The sequence below is a fragment of the Erinaceus europaeus genome, chromosome 14 (genome assembly GCF_950295315.1).
Source record: "Erinaceus europaeus chromosome 14, mEriEur2.1, whole genome shotgun sequence".
Classification (NCBI taxonomy): domain Eukaryota; kingdom Metazoa; phylum Chordata; class Mammalia; order Eulipotyphla; family Erinaceidae; genus Erinaceus; species Erinaceus europaeus.
The window spans coordinates 28,401,846-28,416,582 of record NC_080175.1 but is presented as its reverse complement, the minus strand read 5'-3'; the positions used below and the strand labels follow the sequence as shown (position 1 = coordinate 28,416,582).

The 14,737-nt window shown below is 54.2% G+C and overlaps 1 protein-coding gene and 1 long non-coding RNA gene across 3 annotated transcripts in view; one reads left to right on the top strand and one right to left on the bottom strand.

The window, feature by feature from the left end:
* The window catches only part of LOC132532768 (uncharacterized), a 49,402-nt gene extending 35,706 nt beyond the window's left edge, over nucleotides 1–13,696 (bottom strand). Inside the window, exon 1 of one of the 2 annotated variants that reach the window (XR_009544691.1) lies at nucleotides 13,400–13,696. This is a non-coding gene — a long non-coding RNA (uncharacterized LOC132532768). Of the gene's footprint in view, nucleotides 1–151; nucleotides 477–13,399 lie in introns of those variants that run through there. The other variant, XR_009544690.1, reaches the window with a different exon arrangement.
* The window catches only part of PAX2 (paired box 2), a 95,482-nt gene continuing 90,656 nt past the window's right edge, over nucleotides 9,912–14,737 (top strand). The window contains 1 exon segment of the mRNA XM_060171485.1: nucleotides 9,912–10,037. Within this exon segment, the coding sequence (XP_060027468.1) occupies nucleotides 10,013–10,037 (25 nt within the window). The 5' untranslated portion in view covers nucleotides 9,912–10,012.

Below are 14,737 nucleotides of genomic sequence, written 5' to 3'. Positions count from 1 at the left end.
GTAGGAGCTGGGGTGGGTATTCACTTCGGGGTGCTGCAGAACACACACACACACAGACACACACCATACACACCTCTCCTGGAAGAGCTGCTATGGGGAGTTGATGGGGGTGGGAAGGAGGCAGCAAGAAAAGAAACATCCACCCAGTCACCTTCATCTCCTGTGTCTGCTCCCAAAAGAGCTGAGGCCTTGCCTGTCCCTCTTGGGGGATTTTCCAAAGAGGAGGTTGTCACTGGGTGCAGCTGCTTCAAAGGAGTCCTTGGCTGGCTTTGCCCATAGTGCTGGTACCTTGGAAATAATGTCTGAATGACCACAGTGACTAATTTTGCTTGTTTGTTTTTTCAAATTCACAGGTCATTAAGAGAAGTCATTTGGTATAGGAGGGAGATTGGTTAAATTTCAGTTTTTTAAAAGGGGGGGGGCGATAGCATAATGGTTATGCAAACAGATTCTCATGCCTGAGGCTCCAAAGTCCCAGGTTCTTCCTCCACACTACCATAAGCAGAGCTGAACAGTGCTCTAGAAAAAAAAAAAGGCATAATAAATGAGAATCCCCTCCTCTAAATATAGGCCTAGACACCTCCCCCCAACCCCACCCTTTCCCCTGATTCCCACCAGCTGAATGTGGATAAGGAAGACAGTGGTCACCTCTACAGATCCCTCCACAAGTTCTTCAGCTTCTGTCTTTTGGCAAATACCTCAAAGCAGGGAAAGAAAAAAATCAGTGAACCTAGAAAAAGGAGGGATAAGGGCCAGGCAGTGGCACACCTGGTTGAGCGCACATCTTACAATGTGCAAGGACCTAGGTTCAAGTCCCCAGTCCCTGTCTGCAGGGGGGAAGCTTCACCAGTGGTGGAATAAGGCAGCAAATGTCTCTCTGTCTCTGTCCCTCTCTATCTTCCCCTTCCCTCTCGATTTCTGGCTGTCTCTATCTTAAAAATAAAGATAATTAAAAAATTAAAAACAAAAGAAAATTAAAAACAAAAAGAGAGAAAGGAGGGATGCCCCAGCATTTGGGGTGGGGGGAGAGAAGGCCAGCTCTCTGCCACAGTGCTCCTGTGGATGGTGGGAGCCTGGGGCCAGGAGCCTCTGTGTTTCTTTGCAGCAGCTGCAGTGTCCTCCTAGGGGAAGGGGGGGCATCAGGATCCACCCAGGGGGTTGTAGTCTGTGGTTGGAGTTGAAAAGACTCACCAAGAGCTGATCACACCAGCTGGGCCCACCTAAGTTGGGGTGGAGAGGGGAGCCCCCTCACCCAACCCTACATTGGGGCTGGAAACTGACAAAATTCGAGGGCACCATACAGAAGGTCAAGGTCCTGGTAGGAAAATCCAGACTCCCAACACAAGGAACAACTCTGGGCTGGGAACTCTGAGCTCCCTGCAGGCCTGGGTAGAACTGGTGACCTGTAGCCTCACAGGGGCCTCACAGGGTCACCAGGCCACCTCTGAGTTTCCAGGCAGTGATCCTGAGCAGACAGCAGAAATAAGCACAGAGGCAGTAACAGGGGACCAGTGTGAGAACCTGGAAGAGAGGGGAAGAGGGCTCAGGGTTTTACCACAGGACACCCCAAAGGAATCCTCTCAGCCCCACTAACTGCTAACCAACAGCCTGGGTCTCTTCCCCTTCTGACTTCTTTAGGGCACTAGGTAGAGCTACACAGCCCTAGAGTTGGCACAATGGGTAGAGGATCAGACTCACAAATATGGGATCTTGAGTTCCAGAGCAATGTACTGGTTTCCCATCCCTCTCCCTCTCTTCTTCTAATTAATAAATAACTAAAAACCATATATTTTTTAAAGGAAAGCATGTTACGGGGTCAGCAAAGTAACTCATTTGGATACTGTGCAATTTTGCCACGTGTATAGCCCAGTTTTGAGCATCCCTCCACCCCCATTGCATTAAAGGAAGCTTCAGTTGTTCTCTCTCTCTCTCTCTCTGTGTCTATTATAATACATAAACAAGCCATTCTGGACCAGTGAAGCCCCAGTGATGACAGGGAAGGAAGGAAGGATGAACAGAAGGAAGGGAGGGAGGGAAAGTTACAGAGGCAGTATCTGGATACTCCCACATATTCACCGTGTGACTGTGGGAGACTTAGTAAAGCTCTCTGCACCTTGGTTTCCTCAACTATTAAATAGAGTCAAGAATAGGTGACGGTTAATGGGATAAATACTTGTGAAACACTCAGAATTGCACTTGAAATGTTATCAGCCTCTGGCTACGACAGGTGATTGGTCGATGTTACTATTGACCTTGCTCTGGAAGGATGACTGCCCTTGCCTGTGGCTGGACTTCTTGGAGTAGCTTCATGTTGCTGGCTTTTTGCATCCCTGATGCTGTCTGTGCAGAAGACAGTGTTCACCCAGTGCACGCAGAAAGCTAGGGACATTAGTTGATATGGTCAGACATGTGCACCAGAGGTTGATGTGCGGTAATGCCCCTTTGTCCCTTTAGAGAGGTATGTTCAAGGACTGTCCCCCACCACCACCATGGGTGCCTGAAACCACAAGTGCTACTAAGTTTACATATACTTTGTTTTTTCTTTTTTTAAATATTTATTTATTTATTCCCTTTTGTGGCCCTTGTTGTTTTATTGTTGTAGTTATTATTGTTGTCGTCGTTGTTGGATAGGACAGAGAGAAATCGAGAGAGGAGGGGAAAGACAGAGGGGAGAGAAAGATAGACACCTACAGACCTGCTTCACCACTTGTGAAGTGACTCCCCTGCAGGTGGGGAGCCGGGGCTCGAACCAGGACCCTTACTCCCCGTCCTTGCATTTTGCTTAACCCACTGTGCTACAGCCCGACTCCCTACTTTTTTTTTCTTATACCAAGGATAATGTTTGTTACTATTATTATTATTATTATTTTGACCAGAACAGTAATCAGCTCCAGCTTATCGGGGTGTGTGGGGAGGTTGAACTTGGGACTTTGAAACCACAGGTATGAAAGACATTTTGTATAACCATTATGCTATCTCCCACACCCACTAATGTTTAATTTCTTAATTAAGCATAGTAAAATATTAACAGTAACTACTAGAACATTGATTATAATACATGGTAATAAAAAGTTTCTCTCAAGACATCTTATTGTGTTTAACATTTTTGTACTGTAATATTTTTGGCTCCTGGTAACTGGAATTGTGGAGAGTGGAAGGCCTTTGCTCCTGCTACCCTTCTGCATGGGCATATCCCAGCCCCTGTACATCTCTTTAATTTATAATACTCTATGCATTTCACCAAGCATTCTCTGACACTCCCACTTGTGTTCCCACGTGCCCTCCTTACCCGTGGAGCTCATATCATGACACTTTCCAGAGTTGCTTGTCTTAGAGTTCTGCCCTAGGCACCAGGTAATGCCCTCTGGAAAGGAGGTCAAGCAGGTCAACAGTCTGACTGGTGCCCTGGAGGTGGTCCAGCCAGCTGCCTCCCCAGCCCACCCCATCCAAGTTAGGAGTCAGTGCTTTGCAAAAGGAGGAGTTGACTGCGCTCTGTCTCCTTCCTAAACATCCCCCACCCCCTTCTCTGTCCTGGCTGGCTGGATCAGGCCAGAGCGAAACTCAAGAGAAGTTGGCCCCAAGACCGGAACAGTTGGGCACTTTCCCAGCACTGGCACTCTGAGGACTGGCGGCAGAAGCCTGGCCCTCCTGGTATTCTTCCTGCCAGCAGAGAGGCACGGTGCAGGTGTGTGTGTGTGTGTGTGTGTGTGTGTGTGTGTGTGTGTGTGTGTGTGTGTAGGAGTTGGGGGTGTCTTGGTCTCCAGGCCTGAGTCCTGGGGGAACCAGCATACTGGGGCTCCTGGAGATGAGTGAGGCAGGAATGGGTGCTCCTACCTTTGACCTCCACAGACCTGAGGGGATCCTCTCCCTTACATTCTAGCTCCTTCTTTCCTCTCCCATCCATGTTTCTACTTTTTTTTCCTCTGGGCTTCACTTCTGCTTCTCTCCCCCATCCCCCCGCCCCGCTTCTTTCTTCCTCAGGGCCCGCAGCCTGGGCCGCCCGGGGCCGCCCGGCCCAAGAGGCCCAGAGAGAGCTGAGTCGGCGCGGGTCTGCACGGGGAGGCGGCTGGGGGAAAGGCGCCCTCCCCTGGCGCCGCACTCAACTCTGGATACCTGACTTTAGCCGCCGCGGCCCGGCGCACCCGCCTGGGCACTGTGGGTTCTCAGGGTCGCTCCGTGGATCTACGGAAAAGTGGGGATGGGGAGAATCCTAGTTGCGGGGCCCCTGAGGCTGGGGAAGCGGGTGCCGTTAGCGATCGCAGCTGGCCAGGCTCGAGTCCCGCAGGCGCGCCCAGGAAACCATCCGGCGTCCTTCACATTCCCACCCCCTCGCCAGCCCTGGGTTCCAATGGCACCCCGCCCCCCAACGCGCTCGCAGGGAGGACTGGGCCCGAGCGCCCCAAAAATCCATCTTAGAGCCCAGTTCTGTGCAAGCCCGGCCTGAAGCCCCCAGCACACAGGCTGCGCTGACTGTCTGGGCCTCCTCGGCTCCGGGTTCCAGAGCCCAGGCTGCCACGGGGCGCGCTTGCCCAGCTGGGCTGGGGTGGGGGGAGGAGATCAACAAAAGAGTTTGCTCTTTTGGTTTCTTGTCTTTCCTTTATCCTTTTGTCTCTTTCTTGATCTCCTCCTCGCTCTTCCTGTGGTCTAACTTCTTTCTCAGCCCCTCGCCGCACCCCCCCCCCCCGTTTAAATTTCTCATTCCTTTTTCTTTCTCACTATCTTGGGTCCATGTTTTCCCCTCACCCGCTACTGTTCTGGTCCTTTCTCTCACGTGTGTGTGTGTGTGTGTGTGTGTGTGTGTGTGTGTGTGTGTGTGTGTGTGTGTGTGTCCCTTCCCAGGCCCTTCGCTGTCCCCGGGCTCGGGTCCCCCCCCCCCTCCTGCCCCTGGCTCCGCCGCCTCTGTCTCACTCTTCCGTTCTCCCGGCGACCCCAGTCTGGCGGGCTCGGGTCCGGCTCCCCCGCTGCCGCCACCGCGGTGATTTATTCGCCTCACCCGGCGGAATCAGGTGCCGAGCCTAGGAACAGAGAGCAGATTTCTCCCGCGAAGGGCTCTGGGAACTAAAAGCTGCTAATTGCGGGGTGGGGGCGCGCCGCCCGCGGAGCGCTCTGGGGGTCAGGGGGAGAGGCCAGGCGGCTGGGTCCCCCCGGACAGCCTCCCCGCGCCTCGCACCCGGGCTGCTCCTTTCCCTGGGAACTTTCCCGTCCAAGTTAACTATTAACCGCTGGCAGCAGGCAATTTTCTTCGGAATTTCAGCGATTTCCTTTTTGCCGTGGAGGCAGATTAACATGCAAATGGGAGATGAGGGGCCGCGCGGGCGAGGACGCCCCGGCCGCTCCCCACGGTGTCCTCCGCCTTCCCCGCTGCGGAAAACTACTGCGCCGGCCCCCGCCCCCCGCCCCCCGCCGGCTCGGAGCCCTGACCCCGCCACCGCCCGCAGGTGCCGGGTGACTGTGGAAAAAGCCCAGCGCTCAGGAGCGGGGGGCGGGGCTGGGGGCATCACCGGGGCCAGCCCGGGAGACCTGGCACTCGGACTGTGTACCCACCCGGGAGGCCGCCAACAGCCGGCCGGGCTCGGAGCACTACGCGTGGGGACGCGCTTGGTGGAGATGGCAAACTCGGGGGAAGCCCTTTCTCGCCTGCAGAGCTCACAGGCTGACCCTCCCTGGTCACCGCCGAGCATCCACAGCACCCGTGCGCTCAACCTCCAGTCCTCCCACTCCTCTCCCCACCCCCACCCCACCCGGTTCGTGACCGCTGGAAACTTTGTCAAACTTGAACGTGGCGCAGACTCCTCAACTTTGCCTTCGTTCCTTTCCGTCAGGGTCTCGTTCCTCCGAGCGGGGCTGTAGGTGGCTCTAGGCCTCTGGACCCGGCCTCGTCTCCCTGGGGTTAGAGCCCCAGGACGCCACCAGGCCTCCAGACGGCCAACCTAAGGGTCCCCAGGCAGGCACTGGGGGTGAGGATGGGGCTGCGGCTTACCTGCCGCGCCCCCTGCCCTGTGGGGCCCCCCCTTTGCTGCGTGGGGCCGTTGGGTTCTCTGGCTCTCAACCTTACTAGTTTATCCCCCTCCCCATCCTCACTCCAGCGCTCAGCTCTGTCCCCGCCTGCCTCATGCGCTCTGTCTCGGGTGGGCTGCCTCTGTCTCTCCTTGTCTCTCTGTCTCTGTCTCTCTTGTTTGTTTCACCGAGCGGACACTGATTGCGCCTTATGAAGTTCTAACTGGTTTTGTGTCAGGAAGATCTTTCTCACTGCTACCCAGCCTGGCGTGACGGATTAAACATCAACTAGTTAAATAAAAATTAATATCAACTGCCTCCTAACTTCTAATGTCATGTTGTTTATAACTAATGAACTGATTAGGGGATAAACACATCATGGAGACGTGCAGCTCTCCTGCCTGGGCTCAGCCGCTGCCGTGCCCACTTCCCTACACAGCAGGCGGGGCCAGGCCAGGAGGGGGCCTGGAAGGGCTGCTCCTTCACTGCCTCAGTCTCTCTGCCTTTCTTCCTCCCCTTCTCTGTTTCTCTTTCTTTCCTCTGCACCTTCCCTTTTTGCAGTCTCTCTTTTCCCTTCTCTCTTTTTTCCTTCTGTGTTTGCCTTCCTTCTTTCCTTTCTGTGATCTCCCTGTTTTTCTCTGAAAAAAAAAACAAAAAAAAACATCAGGATTGTGTCTGGTGGTCTGTGTCTGGCCAGTCTGAAACCTTGTCCCTTTTTTCTCTGGGAGTTTCTACCTCTCTCTTCCTGCTACTTCACCCTCATTTGGATCCTCCCCCCCCACCCCTGCCCCATGCAATGATTCAAAGTGTCCTTGTGACCAGGATTCTGCTCAGCTACAAAGCAGAAGGCTGCAAGCTCTCCCTCAGCACGTTGGGACAAGTTGACACCCCTCTCAGCTAATGGGGGTGGGGAGGGAGAACTAGAATAAATGGGTCCATGTGTCCTGTGTCTTTTTCTATCCAGTCTGAAAGGGAAGGAAATAAAAATGAATTTTCAAACTTTCACCTTTCCTCTTGTCCCAGAAGCAATTAATGTAGGTTCAAGTGCTAAATTTAATTTTCAAAGAAATAAAATTTGCTTTAGTGTCCTTCCTCTGAGGTTCTTGAGGCACACACACACACACACACACACACACACACCTCACCAATCAGTCCCAGCATGACCTGAGCACCCTCCTGCTAGGCACTTTTCCTGGAGATACTTAAGCCAAATCACAATTGTCATCTGACAACAATAAGACAGGAAAGCGAGTAATCACAGGCCTGGCCCCAGAGTTGTTTTTTTTTTCTTTCCTAAGAAGCCACAACATTTAAACTTGGTTTGCCCTGGACCGCCAGGTCTGACAAGACAATAACAACAGAAAGCGCTTTTAAAACCAATTTAGCACACGTGAAAATGTAATTCTAATGAAGAATCAATAGGCTGGCGGATCATTTTTCCTGGGACTCCTTGGAGAACCTGAGAGAGCCTTTCAATCAATGGCACAGGCAATGAGCAAAAGGGCCCGATAGATGGTGTGGGATTGGGGTGAGGACTGGGAGACAAAGAAGCAGAGTGTGAGAAGAGGCTGTGGTGGATGTGGGGGTGGGGTGTCCTGAGGCAGGAGCTGGGCCCTTGGACTGGCATCTGCTGATTTCCAGAGTCCCCAGGCCTCTAAGAGCATCAGCCAAGAGCTCAGAAAGCTCCTTCCTCTTCTTGGTCCCTCTGGTATGCGACAGGCTGCTTAGCACAATGGCCTCAGCTGCCTTCCCCTGGACTGAGGCCCCAGCCCTGGCACTGCCCCAACCATGGGCCCTGTGTTCAGGTAACTGTGACGGTGCTGGCTTAAGAGCAGGCAGGGACATTGAGCCGAATGTGTGTGTCCCAAGTTCAAAATGTGTGTGTGTGTGTGTTTCTGGAATTTCAGGTCTCCACTCCTGTCTTTGCTAATGTAAAAGCAAGAGGAAAAAAAAAGTGTTTGTACTGCTTGTTGTATAAATCACTCCCACGCAAGTTATCTGGTGAAAACCCCAGGAGAGGAGGACAAGGATCATCAGTGGGATTTTTAGAGAGAGGCAACAAAGGCTGCAAGTGAAAGTGAGTCAGCAGGTCACAGCCTGTGTGTGTGTATGTGTGTGTGTGTGTGTGTGTGTGTGTGTGTGTGTGACGAGTGACCACATGAGAGTGTGACTGATGGTTGTATGTGACTGAAGTTGCCTTTATGTATATTTGCTCCCACATTCTTGTCCTTGGAAATGTTGCTGTGTGTATAACAAAATGGAAACCAAAAGTTTTGTTCAAAGTTTTTGTGCTCTTGGACTGGAAAAATCACTGACTGAGTTGAGAGAGAGAAGAGAAAAGAAAAGAAAAGAAGAGAAGAGAAGAAAAGATATACCAGCAAAGACTGATGTTTTAAAGCACAAATGCTGTTAAGATGATCATTTGGCCATGGCTTACCTCAAAAGGTAGACATTCATGTTTCTAAGAAGAAAGTTGTTTTTTTTTTTTTTTTTTTTAACTTGGAGATGGCAGGAGAGATGGCTTAACTGGTAGAACACTGGCCTTATACACTTGAGGTTCCCTAGTAGTAAATATACCAGAGTAATGTCTTGGCTTCTCTTATTACCTCATGTGAAACTCTCAGATGTAATAAATAAAATAAATCTTTAATTTCTTTTAACTTGGAGAACTGACTTCCTGACTTTGGATGAGCTGAAGTGGATGGGACCACCCAGTGAAGGCTTCAGCTTCCAGCCTGAATGGGTTTGATCACCCTGAGGACTTGCTGTCGGGTGTGTGTGTGTGTGTGTGTGTGTGTGTGTGTGTGCAGCCCTAGGCCTCTGCCAGCACCCTGGGACTTAGCTAGCACTGTCCTTGGAAGCCTCTGTGTCATTCAGCTTGTGTGAGAAACTTGTGAGGGTGCTGGGTCCAGAGCAAGTGAGAGTTGATATCAAGTAGGGGGTGTGAAAAGGGGGCACACTGACAGGACAGTGCTTCAGAGCTGTGTGTGGAGGAAACAGTCCTCGAGGCTACAACAGGAAGTGAAAGAGAGGTCTGGGGAGGAGGGTCTGTGACAAGGTGTGAGCGCTGCAAAGGCCACATGGAGGGCAGGACAAAGCTCTTGCTTAGGGATGAAAGTTCAAGTGTATTTAAAAGGATGTGGACCCCAGGATCCTAGGTTGGGAGTGGGGCGCCAAACTATTATGGAATGAATAGTGTGGCTGGAGTGGGGCAAGGGACATGACAGGTGCTTGTGAGGGCTCTGGCCACTCTCCCTCCCCCTTGATCCTTGTCACCTCTTGAAAAATTAAGGAGCCAGAACTTCCCCTTTTATTCCCAGTTAAGTAATAATAATAATGATAATGGTGATGATAGTAATAATAATAACCTGGAGCGGGAGAGTTAGTGAGAACTTTAGCGAGCACTCCACTGTGAGGAGGACTTCCCAGGAGGGACCAGAGTGGGGAGGGTCAGCGGAAATTGGGGTGGATCAGGAGGAGCCTTGGAAAACTGAGGCTGGGCTCGTGGGTGAAGTGGAGCCTCTTGGGTGAGAAAGTAGGGTGGGGCCAGGGGAGCGCACAAAGTTGGGGGTGCTGAGAATGAAGAAGCCCCCGAGTGTGAGGCTGCCCGACTGGCGGGGAGCTGCGCCAGCAAAGGCGAGGGGGTGGGGTGAGAGGGTGTGCCCGCATAGAGGCTGAGGAGTCGGTGTGTGGATGCCTCTGGCAACGCGGGTGTGGGTGGCGAAAGGCTGGCTGGGGGCCTGGGGTGCGGGCGCGCGCGTGTGCGCGGGGCGGAGGCCGGGGGCTCCCTGCGCGGTTGAGCCTCGGCGTGGCGGGCTGGGGACGCCGGCGCTGGCGGAGCGCACAGCCTCGGCGGGTGGAAGGGCGGCCGGCTGCTCCCTGCTCCGAGCCGCTCTGTCTTGGGTGGCTGCGCCCAGATCTCCGCGACTCGGCGGAGGCGAGACGTGCTGTCAGGCCGCGGAGGAGCCGGAGAAGCTACACCCGGCAGCACAGACGGCAGCAGCTGGAGCAGAGCATGGAACAGAGCGCCAATGGGGCAGGTAGGAGCCAGAGGCAGCGTGGCAGTTCCAGGGCCAGGGGGCACGGTGGGGGTGGGCGCGGCCCAATGCGGATTCCACTCCTTTCTCCTGCACTAGACCGGGGCAGGTAAGGTCGGGGCAGGGCTCTGGGGCCTCCCTCACCACTGGGGGTTCTCCTCCCTCTAGTGTCCTTTAAAGCCACAAACTCCCCACCTAGAGAACGTGACTTTCTCAACTGCCTTGCCCTGTGGGCAGAAGCTGGCCACTCCTTGCTGATCTGTCTGGAGGACTTGATATTTCCACTCCCTGTCGTTCAGAAATATTTTACACAACTTCCTCCAAGTTGCTAGCACTGGAAATGGTGTGTGTGTGTGTGTGTGTGTGTGTGTGTGTGTGTGTGTGCACTCGTGGACCAGATCAAGGCACTGTGCACATGTCTGCATGCACATGTGTTAGGATTCTGTGCATTTGCTTGTGAACCGACGTGTAAGTGCTGGTGTAAACAACTCAAAGAAGACTTGGTGGGGAAGGGTCAGGGTGGTATGGGATGGGGAGTCAGAAGCTGCTTAGCTAAGGGCTAAGGGAGTGGAATGCCTCCCACCCCTGCTTGTGCCTTTCCTTCTCCTCCCAGCAACCCTGCCAGCTTAACCCCACCTGTCCACTAGGTGCTCACTGTAGCAGGGATAGGGAGCCAAGGCTGCTAGTTTGGTTTTGGTTTGATGAGGAGAAGATTGGATCAGGTTTCTAGGAGTTGAACTCACTTGAGCACCCTCCACCCCATTATTATAGCCTCACTGCTCACCTCCTCCAGTCCTCCCCACCCCCCACCCCCAACCACAAGCTCAGATTCTCCTTCTCTTGTGGGAAAGGACAGTCCTCTTTCTATCCTCAGCATCGCCCTTCCTCTGGCATCCCTGGGTAGGTTCCACTCCTCCTCCTTGGGGACTTTGTCCTCTATGGGGAACCTGGGGCCTCAGAAGTATAAACTCTGCCCCCACCCCTGGCTTTTAGGGCTCCAGGACACCCCTCCACTCCAGAGGTTTAAGTAGGGAGATCAATAGCAAACAGTTGTAATGATCTAATTAATTATGGCAAAATTAAAAGCGAGTACAAAATCAATCTCTGATGGTGTTGAAGATGGAATTCAATTGAGAGCCCATCTGTGCACCCCCTCGACCGTATAAATATGCAGCCCAAGGACAGTCCTAATGGCTGGGCCTTCCTAGGAACCTCTCCCACCATACACAGGGCATCTCCCCCCCACACACACACTCTGCTGCACCCCTCCCCCAACCCCCACCTTCCCTTTCTTTTCAGTCCCATCTGCTCAGACTCAGGACACTCCCCCCATCTCCAGCTTTCCTCTGAGAAGGTGGTCCTTTCCACCTTGTAAGACTGAAAAGTGAAGGTGGATTTCCAGTCCCGGAACCCCAGAAGAGTAAATCAGATTTCCTTCCTCAACCCCAGAAAGAATGCAAAGCAGTGGGTAACACTCTTGAGCACCACTGGTGTCCTCAACCCCCCCCCCATTCCCTGTAGCTTGGAGCACTCCAGAGGGGAACAGGGTCCTTATCCAGGGGTGTCTGCACCTCTCTGCACCAGGCCAGACAGTGGCTGCCCAAGCACAGCACTGAAGGTGAAAAGAGTGGCTGCACACTGCTCTCTCTTCCCTTCCCTTCCTGGTCTGACAGGTGTGTGTTGGGGGGGGGGGAGAGTCCAGCTCCAGCCCACCAGGCTCAGGGAAGACTAAAGGTGTTGCCAAGTTGGGAGCTTCTCTCCTCCTGCTTTATCTTCTCATTGCCCCCTCATCCTCTGAGTTCATCTTTTTCCCCAGTCAGGTCTCCTGGCACACCTGGGGGGCAGGAGGTGTGTCCCCAGGAGGCTCCTGCACTCCCCTTTGGCCTGTCTGGCTAGTAAGAGTGATGATGACACCAGCCCATGGGAGCATGTATGGTTGACACCCTGGTGCCACCGCTGTAGCCGGGTTTACGAAGCACCCGGGTTTCAGTTCCTCTCATTGAACGAAAACCTTAAGGAAAATGGGGGTGGGATGGAGTTGACAACTAGGTCTGTAAGTGGCCTTTGATCATTGCTTCCTATACCCCAGAACCACATAAATAAAGCCTTTATTTGTCCCCCCCCCTCCCTTTCATGCAGCTGGCCTATCCCACCCGGCTTTCTGGCTTCCGGGGTTCTGTCCCATCTCTCCTTCCTGCAGCCCTAAACCCACTCCCAGGCCATGCTGAGTCCTAGGTTGCCTTCTCCTTGCAAATCTCTCTCACTCTCCAGTTCCTGGGTCTGGGAGCCTGAGGGAGACACAGCCTGCCGCCTCCCCGCCCTATTTGGAGAGGCCTCCTCACCCCATTATTAATTGCTGTGTTGACCTGCAGGATTGATTGGTGGCCCCTCTGGAAAAGGCTCAGGAGGCCTTGGCCTCAGAACTGCCCCAACCGAGGGCAGAGGGAGGAGGAGAGCAGCTCTGGCCGTGGGCCTGGGTTCCTCTCAGCCCACCTGGGACACAGCTGTTTGCCTTGACAGCCTACATACACTCATACACACACACCTTTCACACCCTCACTGCACGCATGCACATGCTTTACCAAGAGACAGCTGACTCCCCAGGTGACAAATTTGAAATTCTCCCTACTTGATTTCCAAATTGAAGCAAGCATTCTCCCTCCACTATTCAATATTTTCGATAAATTACTCGTCCACAGAACTCAACCTCACCACCTGCCCAGACTTGGTGGGAATGGCTTTGGGGACCCAGGCTGATGAGTTTCCCTTTGAGATTTACTTTGCATTTCTCTTCCCTCCCAGGAACAGTTACAGAAAGTTTGGGGGGGGGGGAAGTGGATTCTGGCAGCCTTTAAAAACCCAAACTTTTTTCCATAAAAAACCTTGCCCTTGTTTGCTGAGGAGTTAGATCCCAGCCTTTTGTTTCAAGGTGGGGTTCCCTCTGAATCCCGAGAAAGGAAGGCGGCAGAGGTGTGCAGCTGCTGGGGTGGGTGGGGTTAGGACCCAACAGTGAAAGTACTGCTCTTCTCTCCTCCTCACTCCCTGCTTAAACACACACACACACACACACACACACACACACCCCTCACAACCCTCGTCTCCCCTAAACCCCTGGGGCAAGGAAGCAGTGCAGTGAGCCTGAGACAGCCCGGGATCTTGCCCAGGGTGGGCAGAGGAGACTGGAAAGTGTACCCCTCTCCCTGGGGCCTCGCCCCGACCTCAGCCTGCCCCAGTCTCCCATTCCCCCTCTTCCCTCCAATCTGGTCCTTTGTCTCAAGCCATTTCGCGGCTCTGAGCAGCCAGCCCCCCGCCCGGGCGGCGTTTGCCCAGGCTCCCGGACTGCAGGCGGTGTTTCCTTGCCTTACCCGCTCCCGGACGGACGCCGTCTCCCGGTTCCTCGCCTCCGCGCCGCGCCCGGCAGAGGAGGGCGGGAAGGAGGGCGGGCGCCGCGGCCGCGTCCCAGACCGTGCGCTGGGTGCTCCCTGGCAACTCCGAGCAAACTCTACGCTCAGTTCTCAGTGCCTGCCCGCTGGGGGCCCCTGCAACTTCCGATGCCCAGCTCTGCCCAGCACCCAGAGGTGCCCACCACCCCACCCCACCCCGCACTTTGGCTCCAGCCGGTGGGCCGGCTCCCGCGGCGGCGGAGGGGAGCGCTAGGGACTGTCTCCCTAGACTGCAGTCCCGCCGGGCTACGCGCCCGGGGTGCCGCGGACAGGAGGGTTAATCATTGCTCCGTCACCTGCTCAGCCTGCTGGGACTTTCACCCTGTCCTGCTCAGGAAGGCAGGGGGCGGGCCTCCCCCAGACCTGCCTCTCCTGGCCTTGCAGAGACAGATGCCCCAGGTGCCCACAGCGCTCCTTTTGCGCCCCCTTCCTGCACTCCCCACGCTAGAGCCTCTTCCTGCCGCTGCTTCCCGGCTCTGACTTTGCCGGCTTGCGCCCAAGTCCGAGGAGGACCAACTTTCTTTGTTTGGAGCTGGACTGGACGGGATTTCTCCCCCCGCCCCCACCCCTCCCCCGCCCAGGACTCCACTAAGCGGCCTGTTCCTCCCCATGGTTTTGGCAGACTGGCCCAAAGGGGACCGCGCCGGAGGCCACAATTAACCCGGTTTTGGATGGGGGGTGGTGGTAACTGATCCTCCAGCAGCTGCTCTGGTGATGGAGCGAGGGTGCCTGAAGCAGTGGGGGTGAGAGGGTGGCAGGAAAAGGCGGAAAGCAGAGTGTGAAATGCAGGGGTGGTGGTGGTGGTACAGTGGGTGAAAGGAGGAGGCAAAAAAAAAAATCCTGAAAGAAAGGGAGGTGACAGGAAACCTAGGTATCTCCAAGGGGGCAAAAGATGTTGGATGGAAGCAACCGCCACTACAACCTGGCATTGGTAGGTCCTTCCCAGCGGCTTTGCAGAAGGTTAAGAGTTCAGGAAGCTGGACACTCACTCCTGGGTCTCTAGAAACTCTACTTTCAGGCTGTTTTCCTATTGGCTGGTTTTCCTGCATGCATCAAACAGGTGTGAGCATCCCTATTTCACTGATGAGAAAACTGAGGCTCAGAGGCCAAGGGGCTGTACATTCTGGGGCTGCAGTGCCCTCTCCCCCACAAGTGAGTCGTGTCTAAGTTCACAAATGGAGCGTGTGTGTGGTGGCAGCCAGATAGTCTGTATCTGGAAGCCTCAATGGATCTTTCAAACTCTAGTCCATCTGATTCTCA